This window comes from Trichomycterus rosablanca, chromosome 8 (assembly GCF_030014385.1).
Source record: "Trichomycterus rosablanca isolate fTriRos1 chromosome 8, fTriRos1.hap1, whole genome shotgun sequence".
NCBI classification, from domain to species: Eukaryota; Metazoa; Chordata; class Actinopteri; order Siluriformes; family Trichomycteridae; genus Trichomycterus; species Trichomycterus rosablanca.
The window spans coordinates 8,196,534-8,216,391 of record NC_085995.1 but is presented as its reverse complement, the minus strand read 5'-3'; the positions used below and the strand labels follow the sequence as shown (position 1 = coordinate 8,216,391).

Sequence of the window (19,858 nt, the reverse complement as noted above, 5' to 3'; positions counted from 1 at the left end):
AGTGACCAAAGGGACCTACAGTTGTGTTGGAATACTATACAAGCAATAGAGAGTTAAGGGCCCAGCTCAGGGGGCCGACAGTGGCAACTTGGCACTGATTATTTGTCCATTATCTAAACCACTTAGCTAACACTGTTTAAATCTTCTAGCTATTTTACATTTACAAATAAAACACAAGCAAAGTGTCTCCACAATATCAAAACGGCTACTGGTGTTTTTTTGTTTTTTTTTTGGCCATTGATTTGGATTTGATGTCCTATTATTAACTCTGAATTCTGAACTCCTCGGTTTGAAACTCGGCATTGCCACTGGGCGGCTGGGTGGCATCTAGTCAAGTCAAGTCAAATTTATTCATATAGCGCTTTTCACAATGGACATTGTCTCAAGGCAACTTTACAGAATCCAGGACGAACAGATACAAAAACCCCTGTTGAGCAAGCTGAGGGCAACAGTGGCAAGGAAAAAAAAGCGGGCATACTTGGCAGTGCCTGCAAGGAGAGAATGACCGGAATATGGGATGCATGGGTGGAAAAGGGTTCTGTTGAGGGCTGCGCGTGGGTCGGAGGAGGTGTAAGCAGCAATATACCCACCTCAACTGCAAAATATCGGGGATCTCCAGCAGCGGAAGATAAATTTGCTACACTAAATTGGGAGAAAATGGGAGAAAAATGCAAAAAAAATGATATATAAAAAGAAAGAAAAATGATTATTGGTTATTTAATGAACTTTTACATAAAACCACGGCTGCCCAAATCACGGCAGAATTAAATGTGCACCTCGACTCTCCTGTTTCCACCAGAACTGTCCGTCGGGAGCTCCACAGGGTCAATATACACGGCCGGGCTGCTATAGCCAAACCTTTGGTCACTCGTGCCAATGCCAAACGTCGGTTTCAATGGTGCAAGGAGCGCAAATCTTGGGCTGTGGACAATGTGAAACATGTATTGTTCTCTGATGAGTCAACCTTTACTGTTTTCCCCACATCCGGGAGAGTTACGGTGTGGAGAAGCCCCAAAGAAGCGTACCACCCAGACTGTTGCATGCCCAGAGTGAAGCATGGGGGTGGATCAGTGATGGTTTGGGCTGCCATATCATGGTATTCCCTTGGCCCAATACTTGTGCTAGATGGGCGCGTCACTGCCAAGGACTACCAAACCATTCTGGAGGACCATGTGCATCCAATGGCGGTGCCGTGTATCAGGATGACAATGCACCAATACACACAGCAAGACTGGTGAAAGATTGGTTTGATGAACATGAAAGTGAAGTTGAACATCTCCCATGGCCTGCACAGTCACCAGATCTAAATATTATTGAGCCACTTTGGGGTGTTTTGGAGAAGCGAGTCAGGAAACGTTTTCCTCCACCAGCATCACGTAGTGACCTGGCCACTATCCTGCAAGAAGAATGGCTTAAAATCCCTCTGACCACTGTGCAGGACTTGTATATGTCATTTCCAAGACGAATTGACGCTGTATTGGCTGCAAAAGGAGGCCCTACACCATACTAATAAATTATTGTGGTCTAAAACCAGGTGTTTCAGTTATTTTGTCCAACTCCTGTATATATACATACATAAACATTAAGACAATCCAACTGAGAGTTTTATGTTAATCCATAAAATAGTAAAAAATCCATTAAATAGTTACAGCTGCCAGTACACCTTCTATTCTGGCTGTTTTCTGCCTGAGATGGAAAGATTTAAGTGAACATGGCACTGTGTGCTGCCCCTAACTGGATTGGTGCCAGGTCCAGGGTGTATTTATTGCAGGCCTTTAATGTTCTGGGTGTAACCAATTAGTGAAATTAGATCATTAAATCCTTATCAGTATCAAATTCAGAGTCTGTTCGGAATCACTTGGCATAAGGCAGGGATACACCCCGGACAAAGTGTAGACAATCACAGGGCATCACCCACTCACAGATTTACCCACGGACAGGCGTTTTAGAGCAGCCAGTTTATCTACTGCAAATTTTTAGATAAGTGGGAGGAAATTAGATTATCTGAAGACCACATTAACACAGGGGGAACATGCAGACCAAAGTCAGTGACTGAGGGCAAGGATTAAACCTAGGTCCCAAAGGCATCACTTAAAAAATCAGTGCAGAAATACAATCCACAGAAGACCACCCTGGACAGGTTGCCAGTCCAGTCACGGAGCACACAGATAGAAGTAGATATAATTTTAAGACCTGACTGCATGTCTTTGGACTTGTGGGAGAAAACAGAGCGCCCGGAGGAAACTTACATGGACACAGGGAGAACATGCAAACTCCACACAGAAAGGTGGACACACACAGAAATCTAACCCATACCTTCCGTGCTGTGAGGTGACAGTGCTGCACCCTAATTAAAGAAAAAAAAATTGGGTTTTAATTAAATGTATCCGTTAATGTAATTAAACATTTTTCACATTTTTTTTAAATGTACAGTAGTGGTAAATTATTCCAACATGGTCTGCTACTATGCAAAGATCAATTTAGTTAGTTTTTAATTTTATTTGTCTAATTTATTACACGATCAATTCCTGCACTTTTAATAATCACCACTAGGTGGCAATAAAGCCCATGATTGCTGGTTGAACAGGCAACAGGCCATATGCTGAACACAGCATTGACGTGTGTGTGTGTGTGTGTGTGTGTGTGTGTGTGTGTGTGTGTGTGTTTGTGTTTGTGCGCGACTTTGATGTTTCCATACAGGTTTCCAAATCCAGGGCTGAAGAGAAACCCCCCACATGGCTCAGACTCCAAGCAGAAGCACCCCGAGCCAGTCGTTAGCCAGATCATCGACAAACTCAAACACATCAACCAGGTGAGTCATGACCGTGGGAGCCTGCAAGCACACGTCTGGAAAACAATCCTCACTTCAATTCATGTCCAAAGCACGTGTTATCACTACCTTCCTGTTACGCTTGTACCGTGGGCTTTGTAGAAGCGCTCTTCCGGGATGAAGGCTGCAGGTATCTTCAAAACAAATCTGTACTACAGTCAAAACAACATGTGGAATTCAGTATTCTGAGTATATAAGAAATGGGTCATATATTAGCTTTGACGTGTGTTTCCGTAAATGTGGTTTCTCTTGATGGATCTGAACTACCTTTGTGTCACAGAGACAAACATTTTAGGGCGCCAGCTGTGCCGTGGTTTCCTATGGAGTGTGCCGCATTGGGCTCAAGCGTTGGGCTTGTGTTTTTCGTTTGCCGCTGATCTTTTTAAAGCGCCTCCAATGAGACGAACCGTTTAATATGGAGCGATAAAAGCGATTCAGGCTTTTTCAAACACTTAACGTGGCTTATTGTATTAAAACAACGACTGAGGAATTTAATTAGTGGAGAAAACTTATGACCAGTAATAATTAAGAGAGGTTCAGTGTTCCTGTGTTGTTCTTTTAGTACATTAGACCACGTTAAGCTTTTTTTTAATGATAAGTATGTTAGACTCTTTCAGAGAAGCTTATTCTCACAATTTCACAGCACCCGAGCTGTAACTCAAGTTTAAAAGTGAAACAGTGAGGAAAATACAGCTAAACATGTGGATGCTTTCAGGGTAGATTTGATCTCATGTTTGCACTTTAATGACTTTTTACAGCACCGCTCAAGCCAAGCTCTGCAAAGAGCTCTGCAAAGACAAAGCAATTTGTGAGGGGTTTTGGCATAAGGGTAATAGTAAAATAAGTCTTTTAGGGTGGCAGTATGTGTAATTAATGCACTGCCAATGCTATAGACACAAAATTGCCTGACTTGCACTCAATGTTCCAGTTCATACATGGCATTAGGGTCAGGGTTCTGTTCTGGCCACTGGAAATTCTATACACCAAACTCATAAAACCATGTAGTTATGGAACCTGCTTCATGCACAGGGGTGCAGTCATGCTGGAACAGGAAAGCGCCTTCCACAAACACGGTTGAAGGCATATAATTTATTTTGAATAACTGATTGTGGAAACGTATTAGCGGTGGGTGTGGCTGAGGCTTAAACACCTGGACTTGATCATTAACAGGAGTTACTGCATACTTTTGTCTATACGATATATATTCTGTATATATTTTATGCCCGTGCAGGCAGGGTAGAGTTTGTGTGAGTGTGTGTGTGCGTGTGCGTGAGAAGTCCACTGAGGCCCTGCGCTCAACAGGCTTGTCTGAGTGGATTAACATGGTACTCTTGTTTAAACAGGAAGGAGAGGCAGATCGGAGTAGGACATGGGGAAGTCCAGGGGTCCAGGGAAGGGTCACGTCTCTCTGGGACAAACCGTTATTTTCTTAATTACTCCGCTGCATTACCTCATGCAGACTGGACTTATTTTTATGTTAATCAGACAGACTGGGCTTGGCTTAAAATTGTGTTTGGACTTCCTACACACATGGGCATGACCACAGACTAAAGAATGCACTTAAACAGCATCACATGATCAGGATCAGCTGTACGGAGACAAGCAATGCGCTGCCCACATTGATTATAAAGCTGAGTGTGCTGTGAAGGAAGAGTGCACCCGAAAAGCCTGAGTTCTATATAAACAGTGATAAACACATCCACCACCCTCATAAACATCTACGCTGACAGGACGTCTATGTTTTTATATATCTGCATAAATAGCAGCATATGCTGGTTAGGAGGAAGAACATTGTTTGCTATCTTTGTAATGGGCCCATTCTAAAGTATTTTTCCCATTTGCTATGCCACTAACTACTGGCAGAAGGGGCAAGGTGGTACAGATGACTGACTGTGTTAGTTCCTATAAATGGCAGTCTCTGCACCTCATTGAGTGTTAATTCAGGGCAGTTGTAGTCTAGTAGTTAAGGTACTGGACTAGTAATCAAAAGATTTGGTCAAAGAAAATCAAAAGAGCTGGTTCAAGACCCACCACTGCCAGGCTGTCACTGTTGGGCCCTTGAGCAAGGCCCTTAACCCTCAATTGCTTAGACAATATACTGTCAAAGTACTGTAAGTCACTTTGTATAAAATGTAAAATTCACGTTAGGTGAAGATGTGTATGTTAATCATGGCTTCTTTGCCAGAGGGTTGCTGGCCTCTCTGTTTGATTGTTTGACAGACAAGGGATAGAAACAGACTCAGAACCAGTTGTCACAAATGTGCCAGCTACTCAGTCCACCAGTGTGTCTCAAAAACAGAATAAAGAGAGGAAACCCAATAGAAACCAGCAGTGGCTAAAACGCAGTTACAGCAATAACTGATGCAGTCCTCATTCAGTCTGGCTCCATCTGTGGGGTCCACGTATAAAGGTGCCATAAGTTGAGAGTCGCCGCAAGTCGCAGCCGTTCTCTGGCGAAGAAGCTGTGATTAATTCGACACACCTGCATTCAGCTGGAGTGAATAAACGCTCAGTGAGCTGCTGAGATGTCGGTTAAAGGAAATAACACTGTCAGTCATCTCACAGAGGCATGGCAGGTGGGCATCATAATGTAGTCTGCACTCTCTTCTGAGCTGTACAGCAGGTGGGTCTATTACAATCTCATACTCAGTAAGTTATCCAACAGGGATGTTTTGTCAAAGAAGTAATTGTAAACTTTCCAAATTAGGAATAAATACTATATTTGTACCATGTAACTATTATTAAGGTTTTAAAAATTGTAATGTATTAGAATTTATTTAAAATTCCTTGATATATATGGAAACAAATTTTAGGCCATACTGGTCAGCCCTACTGTAACAGTCATATAAAACTGCATATATACAGCAAAGCTAAATTACCTTCTTGCTGTCTTAATTCAGATTTCTTAAAACACCAATATTATTTTTGACACCAATATATAATCGATTTTATTCATTACGTACACAGGTGCTTAGGCAGCAATGGTAAATTCACTAGCCTACTTTGGTTGGGGGTGAGGGATCCTGTGATGAATTGGTGTCTTGTTTTAGATGTGTTACTGTATTGCCCCAAGAAATTCAGAGGAAATTCAACCTACCCCTACCATGACCAGGATAAAAGTGATAGTAAAACATGAACATTAATGACTTTAAAGTACCATGTACTATATGGCATTTAACACTTAAGAAATTGTATAAGTGAATAGGTGGGCTTACCTGTCAATAATGATTTGAGCCAATTATGATTCAGCAAATTTTTTTTTATCAGCCAATCAGCAGTGTAAAAAAAACTACACTCTTGTGATGTCAGAAAATCTCCTTTTGGCCAATTGAGCACTGCTGCTTAACAGAATTGACATGTTGCTATAAAACAGTTGGTGAATATTTATGATTCTGTAAGCAACCGCAGAGTCCAAACACACATGTAGAAGCGTTTAGCGAAAATCAGACATAAACAGAACATTTTTTAAAGATGAGGAAAAACGTTGGCTTGGTGGATGTGCTCAGGGAAAAAAATGCTTCTGGTTTCTCTGGCTCGTGCTACACAGATACAGATGTGAATTCATGTAAATCATGTAGTAATTATTAATTGTTGCATTAATTGTTAAACACTGAGGGCAAAATTGTGTCATATCTTAGCTAAAAAAAACATTGTTTGAGGTTCATCCAAGACGCCACTGGTCACAGTATTATACATGAGAAACCAAATCAACACTTAAATTTTATGAGCAACGAACTACCCTTTGTACACCATATGGCTTAAAATATGTGGTCACCAGACCGTAAGCTTTTGGACATCCCATTCCAAAACCATGAAAATAATATGGATTTGGCACCCTGTTCATGAACATAAATGCCTCTACTTTTCTGGGAACCCTTTCCAGTAGATTCGGTTAGTGCACCTCTAGGAATTTGTACCTATGGTCAAGCACTGATGTTCACTGGCCTGGCTTCAAATTAGTTTTCCAGTTTATCCCAGCAGTGATCAGTAGGGAGGAGATAAGATCACTGAAGTTTCTCCACAACAAACTCATCAAAATAGGAGCACAGGAACACAGTCATGCTAAAACATGATGAAAAAAAACCTTTTTTAAACTGGTGCCACAAAGTATATTAAAAGTGGGTGTGGCACCGCTCAGGTGGCGCAGCGGTAAAACACGCTAGCACACCAGAGCTGACATTTTGAACTTGTTGGTTTTGAAACTCAGCTCTGCCATCTGACTGGACTGGGTGGCTACGTGAACAACGATTGGCTTGTTGTTCGTAACTCATAACTGATGGCTGACTAATGGCACCTGCAGAGTTGAGGAATAATGCGTTGATCAGGGTGTGGCTCTCCGTACACAAAGCTGATCCTCATATAAACTCGCCTTGTATAAAGATGCAGTTGGCTACTGCACACATGTCGGAGGGGGCGTGTGTCAGTCTCACTCTCCTCAATCAGGAGTGGAGATCAGCATCAGTAGAGAGGAAGGATAATGCAATCGGATAATTGGATACGACTAGATTACAAGAAAAATTGGGAAAAATGCCAAAAAAGTGGGTGTGGCTGAAACACCTAAACTCAATAATTAGCGAAGCTGAATTAAGCTTAATTCAGATTTCTTAAAACACCATTATTGTTTTTGATATTAGATTTTAATTGTTTACATACATGGGTGCTTAGGTAGCTATGGTGAATTACACTAGCCCACTACCGCTGGGATCCAGGGTTCAAATACACATACAGACTTAATTGGCTATGTCTTGGGGAGGGGGTAAGGCTAGTGATGGATTGGTGTCCTGTCCTAGGTGTGTTTCTGCATTGGGCTCAGGAATTTAGAGGAAATTGGACTTTTAAGGACCATGTATTCAATGGCAGGCTTGGGATTCCAGTCATTTGAACACATACACTGTTTGACCAAAGTATGTTAATGCTTAACTACAAGCTTGTTGGACATCCCACTACTTCCGTTTGTGGCTGAAACAACCTCAACATCTTACAAAAAGATTTTCCACATAATGGATTGTGTCAGTGGGAATTGGTGCCCTATTAGTCAAAATAGCAAACAGGTCAGGCGCTGATGTTGAAACTGCCTGGTTTGCAATCATCCGCTTCAGTTTATCCCAAAAGTCTTCAGTAGGGTTGAGGTCAGGGCTCTGTAGGTCAGTGGAGGGCCTTGACATCAAGGGTCTTTCCCATGCTGTTGCTACAATTTTAAAAGCATGTAGCCTACCCGCCTAATACGCTGTTTTGAAATCATGCTGTTGGGAAAATGTTGCCTTTGTTGAGTAATTATAATAACAATATTAATAATAATTTAATTAAAGCTTTTCAGCCAACAAAATGTCAATTTTCAGAATTTGTGTGTTAGCCACTTGGCAAAGTGCATCATCTATTAAACTGCAACAATACATACTGTATATAACAGCAGCTGATTGATGGGATTGTCATATGTAACCACAGGGCTACAATCCTTCGCTGACCTGAAGTGAAAAATCGCTTCCTCTGCATAGTGCTTCTACAAAATATATCAGCCACTGACCTGCCTCTACTTAAGCTGTCTCTTTTTTTAAACCAGATGCATCTGGTAAATTTACAAACCCTCAACACACACACTAAGTACTGCTTAAACTGCTTCAATAACAACAAAAAACAGCAGAATTACCAATAATTACAAAATACTACACAAAACGTTGAATCCTGTGTGGTTGTTGATCCATTTATTAGTTTTATGAACCACTTTATGAGTCACAGAGCCTTTCCAGAAACACTGGGCACGTGGCATTTATGGGACGCCAATCACAGGTTGGAGCACCAATCAATTGCATCACATCACATACTCACCCATTCATTTAGTCACTTATTCACACCTAAAAGAGTCAAATATTTCTTTATTCCTTATTTCCTCATCTTGATTTTTTTGTATAATAAAGTATCAGATCTGACTCCTTGCCAGTGAGATAATGGCCGTAGTTTAATGCTAGTGTCAGAGTTAAAAATCATACGCTTAATAATATTTAGATTTAAATACTACAACAATCAGACATAACATTAAAACCACCTGCCTAGTATTGTGTGAGTCCCCCTTGCTCAAAAACAGCCCTGACCCATCAAGGCGTGTCCTGTGGTGTCAGGAACCGAGGTGGGGCCACTTTGAATCAGACTTGTTTGCCAGAACATCCCACAATCCAGATGCTTTGAGATCTGGAGAATTTGGAGACCTGCTTCTCAGACCATTTATTAACTGTTTTTGAGGTGTTTGGGGTGAATTGAAATGCTGATTGCAGTCCATTAATGAAGAGTCAAAGCTGGAACGCTGTTATAGTTGCCAAGAGAGGATCAAGTTCATATTAATGCCCATGGATTTGAAATTGGATGTCCAACATCAACATCATGGTCAGGTGTCAAAATAAAGCTCACATGTCCATAGAGACAAATAGTGCACTCAGAGAGAGCCTTTCCTGGTAAAGTCTGTTTAATGTAAGGGCAGAGGAAAATCTCTTTTGGCTTTTGAAGCTTGAGCCGATCTTCTCAGACGCCCAGCTGTGAGCCTCTGTTCTACATTTCCTCCTCATTCTCCATCATTTAGATTCACCGCTATGAAACATTTCTGAGTGTTGACAGAGGTATTTTTATGAAGCTATGAACTTTCTTCCAGCTTCGGACGCGTTGTTTCAAAACCGACCGTGACTGCCCTGTCTCACGTGGCTTGTTGAGTCTAGCGGTACTGGAGCTTTTGTGGCAGAACGTTTGGCATTGATTAGCACCTCTTGCTACTCTGTGACTGCAGGGACTATGCTAAACATCCTGAAATATTTTATAGAGATGAAACAGAATGGAGAAAACCTTAGCCTCCCTGAGCTCTTCTGGATCTGCTTTCTCACACTTAAACATGGCTGATGTAATGCCCGACGAGGGCCAAGTTCAAAACGAACTCGCCTCTATAAACAGAGAAAATAAAATGACTTTGTGCTAAAGCTATTTAATGTCGGCGAATGTTCAAAGACCATGTGTGCTATCTGCATGCTGAACCATGACTTCTCCTGGCTGATCAAGTTAGCTGTGGACTTGATGTTCCAAACACTGGGAGATTTCGATTTAAAGGGTATTAATTTGTACGGCATGAAAGTAATGATCAGCTCTAAAACTAGTAATAAACACTTACAGACAGAATGCTGTCAATAGCTCTTTTATGGTCCAGATCAAATCCCTGTGGGAGTTCTAGTATCTGGAATGGTGTAAGCTGGTAAGTTGTCAACACTGTACTTAGGTTGATCTTTCAAGGACCTTCACATCTAATTCATCTTTGTCAGTGACATATGAAACAGGTTTACAAGAGCATTAATCAGTGAAACCGGCAATAAACAATCTGAGCCAGGTTTAGATTTTTTCCATGAGTAAGTAGGTCATCACATGGTAATGTTTGGAGTAGTATCTACAGATATCAAGACTTGTCAGCTGATTTTTCAGGATGTTTCTCAAAGAGTTCTGTGTTTTTCACTCTCATTTGTTTATTATTGTATATAATACAAATTTCATTTTGTTTTTTTGGAATGTCCACAATATGGCTAAACACCAGACCAAGAGCTTGTAGGACTTCCCATTTCAATGTCATTGGCGTCACCCTACCCTACCTGTATGTCGTTATAATTTTTTGTAAACGTTTTTTACAACGTTTTGGACTGTGTGTGTATAAATTTGTGTCAATTTACTTAATAAATCATGTCTAAAGTCAGGCATTGATGTTTGATTATCTCAGGCAACTGCAGTTCCTCCACATCCTCTTGTGGTTCCTTCAGCTCTTAATGGACTTTGCTTTGGGTGCAAGTGTACAATCATGCCTTCCCCAAACTGTTAACACAACGTTATAAGTATATAATTAATTTCATAGACATATCAGTGAGTATGGCTGAAACACCTGAACTCATCAGAATTCAGGAGGGTCCACATGCTTTTGGCCAATCATTATATCAAGAAACAGAAAGTGGGGCGCTCAGGTGGCACAGTGGTAAAACATGCTAGTCTGTCAGTGCTGAGATCTTAAGCGCTTGAGTTCGAATCTGAGCTCTGCTATCAGCCAGCCGGTCTACGCAGACACTTAATTGGCATGTCTGTAGAGGGAGGGACAGTGGCTGAGACAGGGTTACTTGTCGCTGGTTCAGTTTTAACTTCCACTAACCTCTGCTTTCTGTCTGGTGTTGAGGGTACAGCTGACTCTCCTACACACACACACACACACACACAACCTTTTGCAAAATTCTTTGGTTATTTTGGTTAATTAATTTGATTAATTTTGAACACAATGTAATTGTATTTGACTCGCACAACACTGATATCTCTGGTATGCCAAAGTATAAGGCAGTAAAGTCGATGTCAACAGAACACAAGGGTAAGGCTTTTTTAGATTATGAGGGACACCCCCCCCCCCACGCACACACACACACATAAACAGTGACCTTATAAAGGAATATCCAGCTTGTGAGCGTTCTATGACTTATAAGCATATATAAGTTTATCTATGAGAATTTATGAGAGGTTTCTATGCTATAGGAACATGTTAAACTATTAATACAATAGCATACATTAGCACTGTTTGGCCGATGAAAATGCTTGATTTAAAGAAGTGATGCTACCATTTTTACTGGAAAGTAAACGTATACGGTTACATTTACATTTTCTGCATTTAGCAGACGCTTTTATTCAAAGCGACTTATAGTACTGTGACAGTGTACAGTCTAAGCAATTAAGGCTTAAGGGCCTTGCTCAAGGGCCCAACAGTGACAACCTGGTAGTGGTGGGTCTTGAAACAGTGACCTTTTGATTACTAATCCAGTACCTCAACTGCTAGGCTACAACTGCCCTGGTTACCACGAGTAGCCACACTGTCTATTTAAGAAATATGACACTGTCTGAGCAATTGAGGGTTAAGGGCCTTGCTCACGGCTCCAACAGTGACAACCTGGCAGGGGTGGGGTTTGAACCAGCAGCCTTCTGCTTACTAGTCCAGTACCTTAACCAGTAGGCTTCAACTGACTTATAAAGAGACTTATGATAAGAGGTTATTTTTATTGCTGCATCGAGTGCATACTGAAGCGCAGGTAGTTGCCTCACAGCAAGAAGGTCCTGGGTTCGATCCCCAGGTGGGGCGGTCAGGGTCATTTCCTTGTGGAGTTTGCATGTTCTCCCCATGTCTGCGTGGGTTTCCTCCGGGTTCTCCGATTTCCTCCCGCAGTCCATAAACATGCAGCCAGGCTTATTGGAGACACTGAATTGTCCTATAGGTACCTAGCTGCTAGGGTCATGTCAGGAAGGGCATCCGGCGTAAAAACTGTGCCAAATCAATAATGCTGATCACGATCCGCCTGCGACCCCTAACGGGAGCAGCCGAGGAACAAGACTGAAGAGCAGGAAAACCTGATAAATAAATTATTGCCAAATAAAATTTCTAGCATTTATACCATTACTCTTTTCATATAAGAACATTTACTATAGTCTTACTTGCTACAGCTAGGTAATAGTGTTGTTTCTCTGTGCAGTATTTCATACATTCTTTATACATGACTGACATATTTTATGTTATAGATGAATTCCACTAGTTGTGCGTGTGTTGATTAAAGGCACTCTAGGGGGCAAAAAGGAGAAAGAATTGTGGCCTGTGGTTGTATACGTATGTAATCTGTCCTGTCTTGCATCGGTATGTAGTTTCACTAACATTGATTGTCAAATTAGGCTTTAATATTTGTATAACATGTCTTGCCGTCTCTGGCTTTATTGAGACCATCTGTTGGACTTCCCAGAGGATAGAATTACCTTAGCAGACCGCCTCGCTCCCATCGAGCGCAGGGTCCTGCATCAAAATGCTGCAATTATCTGATTGGCCTTTGGTTCCTGGACCTTTCAGTCAAACTGTGAGAAGTGTTTCGAGCAGGGCCAGAGAGGTGAGAAGGTGCGGCGTAGTTATACGGAATGTCCTGGGAAAATAAAACACATCTCTTGAGTTTGGGTCTGAAGGAGTGCTGCGTTTCTTGTCTCTTTTTATCCTGTCCTTTGGTACCACTCTTTTTTAATTATTGTCACTCCCTGTCTAAATATTCACCCTTGTTCTCACTTCTTATTTTGTATTTCCATTATTTTTCTTCCTAGAATTTGTTTTTCTCTCCATTCACCCCCTTGTGTCCTGTCTCTGGCTAGACAGGGTTGGAAATGAGACGCCCCTGTGCTCTGTCCTTCTTCCACTCTTTTTTTCATCTTTTTCTTTTTTCTTAATTAGATCCAGTAACTGAATACAAGCAGCAGGTATGCTAGGAGAGTTTGGTGCTTCACATTCCAGCACACATTCACATCCTGCTCCCTGTGCTCTACACACGCCCTGTCTGCACTAAAGACGTCCACAACATCTGTTCAACTACAGTAACACACACACACAATTATAACTGCATACGGCAATGACCTTTCCATCACGTTTTTAGCCAGAGCTGGACTGGATTGTTTCAGCACTGTGGTTTAGATGATTCTTGATTGTGTAAGACTGGAAAACATAATGCTTTTTTTTAATGCTCTTATTTCTGTAGTTTGTGAGCATATGGTATTGTAACATTGCTCCTGACTTTGGTCTGGATTCTCTCAGTGACACTTCATTAGTACACAGGGTCTGGAGCTTTTCTGCTGTGTTACTTTGGGTGAAATCGTTCTTAGGATTGCATATACTGAATAGCCCTTGCCTTGGTGGTTACATTGGTGGTTACATTGGTGGTTACATGGGACAGTGGTAGCCTTGTGGGTAGAGCATTGGTCTATCAATTGAAAGGTTGAGAGTTTGAATTCCAGCTCTGCCTTGCAGGCACTATTGGACCCTTGAGCAAGGCACTTAACCCTGTCTGCTCCAGGGGCGCTGTACAATGACTGACCATGCTCTCTGACCCCAGCTTCCGTTGTACTGTACACATGTATATGTATGTATGACAAATAAAGGTGTTCTATTCTACATCATGGTTCAAGTCAAACGGTAATATTTTTCAACCTTATATATGTTTTCTGTATCTGTAATGCATACATGATTACCATGGGCGGTCATTTCAATAGAATTCCCTACATTACCAAGTGGGACAGTTGGTTTTATTCTAAATTAAATGTAAAACATGTACACTTGCTGATTGTTGTATTAAGACACCATACTAATGCTATGAAAGGCTTGGTGGGTAGCACTGTCGCCTCACAGCAAGAAGGTCCTGGGTTCAATCCCCAGGCGGGGCAGTCTGGGTCGTTTCTGTGTGGAGTTTGCATGTTCTCCCAGTGTCTGCGTGGGTTTCCTCTGGTAGCTCCACAGTCCAAAAACATGCAGTCAGGTTGATTGGAGACACTGAATTAACCTGTAAATGAATGGGTGTGTGTATGTGTGTCTGCCCTGCAATGAACAGGCGCCCCCTCCAGGGTGTTACTGTGTGCCTTACGCCCATTGAAAAGCTGGGATAGGCTCCAGCACCCCCCTGTGACCCTAATTGGATAAGCGGTTAAGAAAGTGAGTGAGTGAGTAAGTGTTTTTGGTCTTTTAAAATAGTCTCAGTTTCTTTGTGTTGGCTTTTGGTGACATTCCATTGATAATTTAGTCCATGTTGAATTGAATTACAGGATTCTGAGGATTTGTCCGCTGCATATTTGTGCTGTGAACCACTCCCTTTAGCACATCCCAAAGGTGCTATAGTCTAATGTCTGATAACGTTATGCATTTTGCTCCAGTCTCTGTCTGATTTTATGAATGAGCTGGTGATCCTAGATAAGTGTTTACATTTCGAAAAGATTTATGAAATCTTCAGTGAAAGATATTTTTTCATTAGACCAGGCCCATGTTTCCCTTATATATACTCTATTGACTTTATTCACTACAAAAGACATTTTAGGAAATTTTGACTTAATAAAGAATTGGAACAAGGCCACTTGAGTGGTGCACTTGTCTAACATGCTAACACACCACTGTGGTGTTTGAACTTGAAAGTCAGCAGAGCCACCAGCCTGACCAGGCATCTACACAAACACAGTCGGCTGTGTTTGAGGGAGGGAAGATATGCAATCTCCAGGACTGGTTGGAGCACCTGCGAGAGGGGGGTGGTTTCTGTACCTCTGTACACAATACAGACCCAATGCTGGTAGGTGATAAAAAGCAGTCGCAGATTGTACACTTGTCAGAGGGGGCATGTGGTGATCTGACTCTTCTTGATCAGATCGAGGGTTGTGCAAGTGGTAGCGGATACACAATTGGGAACTGGTAATGACTAGATTGGTGATAAAAAGCTGTCATTTTCTGGTGTTACTTTACATTTAGAAAATACTTTATTTAAAAAATAGTTATGAAATCTTCAGTGAAAGGTCATTTACATTAAACTGGGCCCATGTTTCCCTTGTATATACTCTAATCTCTTAAAGCCAGACTTTATTCACTACAAGGGACATCTGCTTTTTTTAGAAACATGGCTTAATAAAGAATTGGAACAAGGCCACTCGGGTGGTGCAGTGGTCTTACATGCTAACACACCACTGTGGTCTATAAACTTGCAAATTTGAATATCAGCAGAGCCACAAACACAATCGGCTGTTGGAAAGGTTGGACAGGGTATCTTCCTGCTTTCGTTGTGATGTGCAATCTCCGGGACTGGTTGGGCACCTGTAGGAGGGGGGTGGTTTGCTGTCACATGGTGCATAGCATGGCTCACTGTACGCAATACAGAACCCAACGCTGGTAGGTGATAAAAAGCAGTCGCAAATTGTACACATGTCAGAGGGGGCATGTGGTGATCCAACTCTTGATTAGATAAGTAGTGGATACACAATTGGGAATTGGAAATTACTAGATTGGTGATAAAGGGGGGGAATCCAGTAGAAAAAAATTTGGTCCAAAAACGTTGTCAGCCAATCTCAGTAGTCTAAGGTTGGAACTCTTATAAACATTTCTAGAATAGGCTACATTCAAAACCTTAACCATAACATACATACTTAATTACTTACTTAATATCTAATTGGTGTACTTCCAGTAGTATAGGTACATACTGTCTAGCATGTACAACAAATGTGAAGACTATAGAGAACAATCAGCCTCAAAGGTTCCTTCATCATAAGTAACAATGGGAAACAGGAGACTTTATATAGTATATAGACTATTATAATAGTACTTTCTATGCGAAACCCATCTTACTTGCCAAAAATCTCAATTTTTATTTCATATAATCATAAAACCTGGTTCCTGTCACAGTTATAAGTACAGTCGAGTCTTGCAAACGATATTTAATTGCTCACATTTGTGGTTAGACGAACAGAGGTTTACTTTTTACAAGACTTCTAAATAGTTTGCTGATATGGTCATTGCATTTAGAGACTAGGTAACCCCTAAATGCTACTTTGAGAAGTTATTGCCCTTCCTACCATCCTCCTTCCCAGAAAGATATTTTTTATGACTGTTTTACCAATTTCCTCTTGAGGTGCCAGTGCTTCTGGAACTGACTGATCTACTGCAGGTTATTTATTGGTCATTAAGATATTGAGAGCAAAAGTTAAGTTCATCTGTTAAAGATCCTGTATAAGGTCAGTGGTAGCTTAGTGTGTAGAGTCTTGGGCTATCAGTCAAAAGGTTGAGAGTTTGAATCCTAGCTCTGCCATGCAGCCATTGTTGAGCCCTTGAGCAAGGCCCTTAACCCTGTCTGTTCCAGGAGCTTTGTACAATGGCTGACCCTGGTCTCTGACCCCAGTTCCAAACAAGCTGGGATATGTAGAAAGACAATTCCATTGTACTGTACCAGGTATATGTACATACACTGATCAGCCATAACATTAAAACCACCTCCTTGTTTCTACACTCACTGTCCATTTTATCAGCTCCACTTACCATATAGAAGCACTTTGTAGTTCTACAGTTACTGACTGTAGTCCATTTGTTTCTCTACATACTTTTTTAGCATGCTGGAGTTTTTAAATATCGTGTCCACTCACTGTCCACTCTATTAGACACTCCTACCTAGTTGGTCCACCTTGTACATGTAAAGTCAGAGACGATCGCTCATCTATTGCTGCTGTTTGAGTTGGCCATCTTCTAGACCTTCATCAGTGGTCACAGGACGCTGCCCACGGGGCGCTGTTGGCTGGATGTTTTTGGTTGGTGGACTATTCTCAGTCCAGCAGTGACAGTGAGGTGTTTAAAAACTCCATCAGCATTGCTGTGTCTGATCCACTCATACCAGCACAACACACACTAACACACCACCACCATGTCAGTGTCACTGCAGTGCTGAGAATGATCCACCACCTAAATAATACCTGCTCTGTGGTGGTCCTGTGGGCGTCCTGGCCATTGAAGAACAGGGTGAAAGCAGGCTAGAAAAAGTATGTTGGGGAACAGATGGACTACAGTCAGTAATTGTAGAACTACAAAGTGCTCCTATATAGTAAGTAAAGCTGATAAAATGAAACAGCGTATTTAAACATCCACCATCCACCAGCTCATGTAGTTTCTGCTCTCCATGCCTGTAGCCTGAGAGAGGAAACAGACCTACAGGTGGCAGCATTCCTGTGCTCTTTTCCCAGGCTGCAGTGTAACCGGAGCCTCCCCTGGGCTCCCTGGGAGAGTTCGGCCTTGCCGTTTCATTCTCATGGCCCGTCCGAGTCCCGCGTTGCTCGCACAGCTCTCCGTAAGCGATTTTCGTGCCAGGAAGCGCTACGGGAGCCTCTCTGGAAGGTCAAAGGTCCGACTTCCTGTTTCCTGTCTGCGGCGGGTCATCAGAGGGTCTCCCTGTGAGGGTTGGGTCCCTCTCCACCTTTCTTTACTTTTGTTATGGGGGGCCTCCCAACCTGAGTCGTCACAATAAGAGGGAAAGAACGGGAGTGTGCACACACACACACACACACACACACACACACACAGAGTGTGAAAGGACTGCTTAGTGTCAGGGCCTATTGATAAGACGCCTGAAGTTTGACAAGAGAAGTCAATCCACACACCTCTGTTAAAATTGTCCTGACTTAGATAAAGAATATACCGACCACCCCTGAACACTTAAAGTTCCCCCTTAACTCAGAAATGACCAGAATATGTATTTACAAATATGCCAAAATAAGTGATTTGTAAGAATATGCTTCAAGTGATTTCATATGGACACACAAAATTCATGATTAAATTAATAAATGACTATCAATAATATTTTCAAGGTGCTCAGGTAGTGCAGGAGTCTATTAAGCAAGCCCACCACTGCTGGGGACCCTGATCGCATCGGAAGGGTATATTTACCTGACACACGCTCCCTCCGACACATGTGCAGTCCACTGACCCCTTCTTATTCACTCATACTTCGGTGGATTAGTGTGTGAGGCCAGTCTTGCATATGGAGAGTCACTCGCTATTCTTTTTGCGTTTCTCCACTGGCTACTAACCAGGGTGTTTACAAAGCATCAAAGACCACAAGACCCCACCGCGGTCTTTTTTCACCCAGTAGACTACTGCCCAATTTTGTCTGCCGCAGGCACTTTCAATTATGTCTGCTAGGGGGCGTCCAGTCGACTGAGATTTAAACTTGGAGCATTCGGAATCACAGCGCTGGTGTGCTAGTGGGATATCCCGCAGCCACCTGGGCGCCTGAAGTACTTTTATTACTAAATTGCAAATACTTTGACATTTTCCTACTTGAGACGTTCACATGCATTTGAGTGAGTCATTTTCCAAGGGGTATTATTACTGTTCTTTCAAGTGTGAAAATTGGGGAGCTTATAGAGCTACTTAAAGGTGACACAACGGTTTAAGCTGAATGTATTTTTGTTAACATATACAGTATATTAATATATTCAAATTGTAGTTAGTCATCAACCAAGAGGAAGTAAATATGAAAGTCATGTGTTTGTCCTATGATGGGGTGATAAAAATATAGCACATCATATTCACATCCCCTAAAACACGTCAAATGTTGTTGTGCAGTGGTTCCTAGTAGGCAGGATCTGGAAATGAATGAGTACATGTAGGTGTAAAGAGTCAGAGAGATAGCTCTAGACCCCATGACTTTGGGAATCACAGTGGTAACGTGTTAAGCCCAGGGGCAAGAAGCAAATGCCTCTTTTTAAACGGTTATCAGATTTATCCTGCGATGCTTACATCACAAGTGAGGGTTTTTAGCAGAGATCTTAACTAAACAAATGCCCGCATTCATGAGGAAATAATTGTTTCTATGTTAACAGGCACAGATGCAAAAAAACAAAAAGCACTGCATGTCTGTCTTATTTCAAAATTCTTCTGTTAAAAATGCATCCAAAAATGCATCAGCAGTCAAGGCTGGAGGGTCAGTCAGCAAGTAATCTGAGAATTCCGAAACATGTTTTAGATTTTAAACTGACCTAGAAAACTGTGCATGGAGCATAATAATTCACTGTAAATGTGGCTCACGCCCAGTTTTAAATGCCCTGTGGAGCAGTCGGTCTCCGTCTCTGTCTCCGTCTCCGAACGTCCCGCCCGGCGCAAAACTGACGCTGCTGGCGAATGAAAGTGTGTCAGCTGTCTTCAGTTTCCTCTGCTGTCTAAGATTACTGTGGCTGCTATAACGGATGAGAACAAGTGTAGGACGACACTAAACACAATACAATCATTTGTGCAAATACCTACAGGTAGAAGATTACTTGAGAACTTTTTAAACATGCTAGTTCTTGATGAACTTTGCAGTGTTAGCATTTAGGAGAGCAAGATATATTCATATGCTGTGGCTCAGTGCGTAGCAGCTAACATTCAGATGCACTGGACCATAACTACTTGTACTTAGCTAGCATATGACACTATCTTATCCAGTTTAAGATTATACATCGACCCTGTCACTCAAAAATGAAGCTATTTTTTTATTTTAAACATGTCCATTCCTGTGACAAGTGTCATACCAATAAGGCTAAAGCTACTTCCTTGGTCCCAAAACCATGGTTGACATGGTTGCTAGCATCTTTAATGTACTTTTAAATACATTTGTCGCACCTAGTCAAATTTTGGGGATTTTTACCTCTTTCTACCCAACGTGTTTTTTTTTTCTATTTATT

General features: G+C 41.8%; 1 protein-coding gene across 1 annotated transcript in view; it reads left to right on the top strand.

The window, feature by feature from the left end:
• The window catches only part of gpc3 (glypican 3), a 195,639-nt gene that overhangs the window by 127,797 nt on the left and 47,984 nt on the right, over nt 1–19,858 (top strand). The window contains exon 6 of the mRNA XM_062999806.1: nt 2,701–2,812. Coding sequence (XP_062855876.1) covers nt 2,701–2,812 — 112 coding nt within the window. The remainder of the gene's footprint in view (nt 1–2,700; nt 2,813–19,858) is intronic.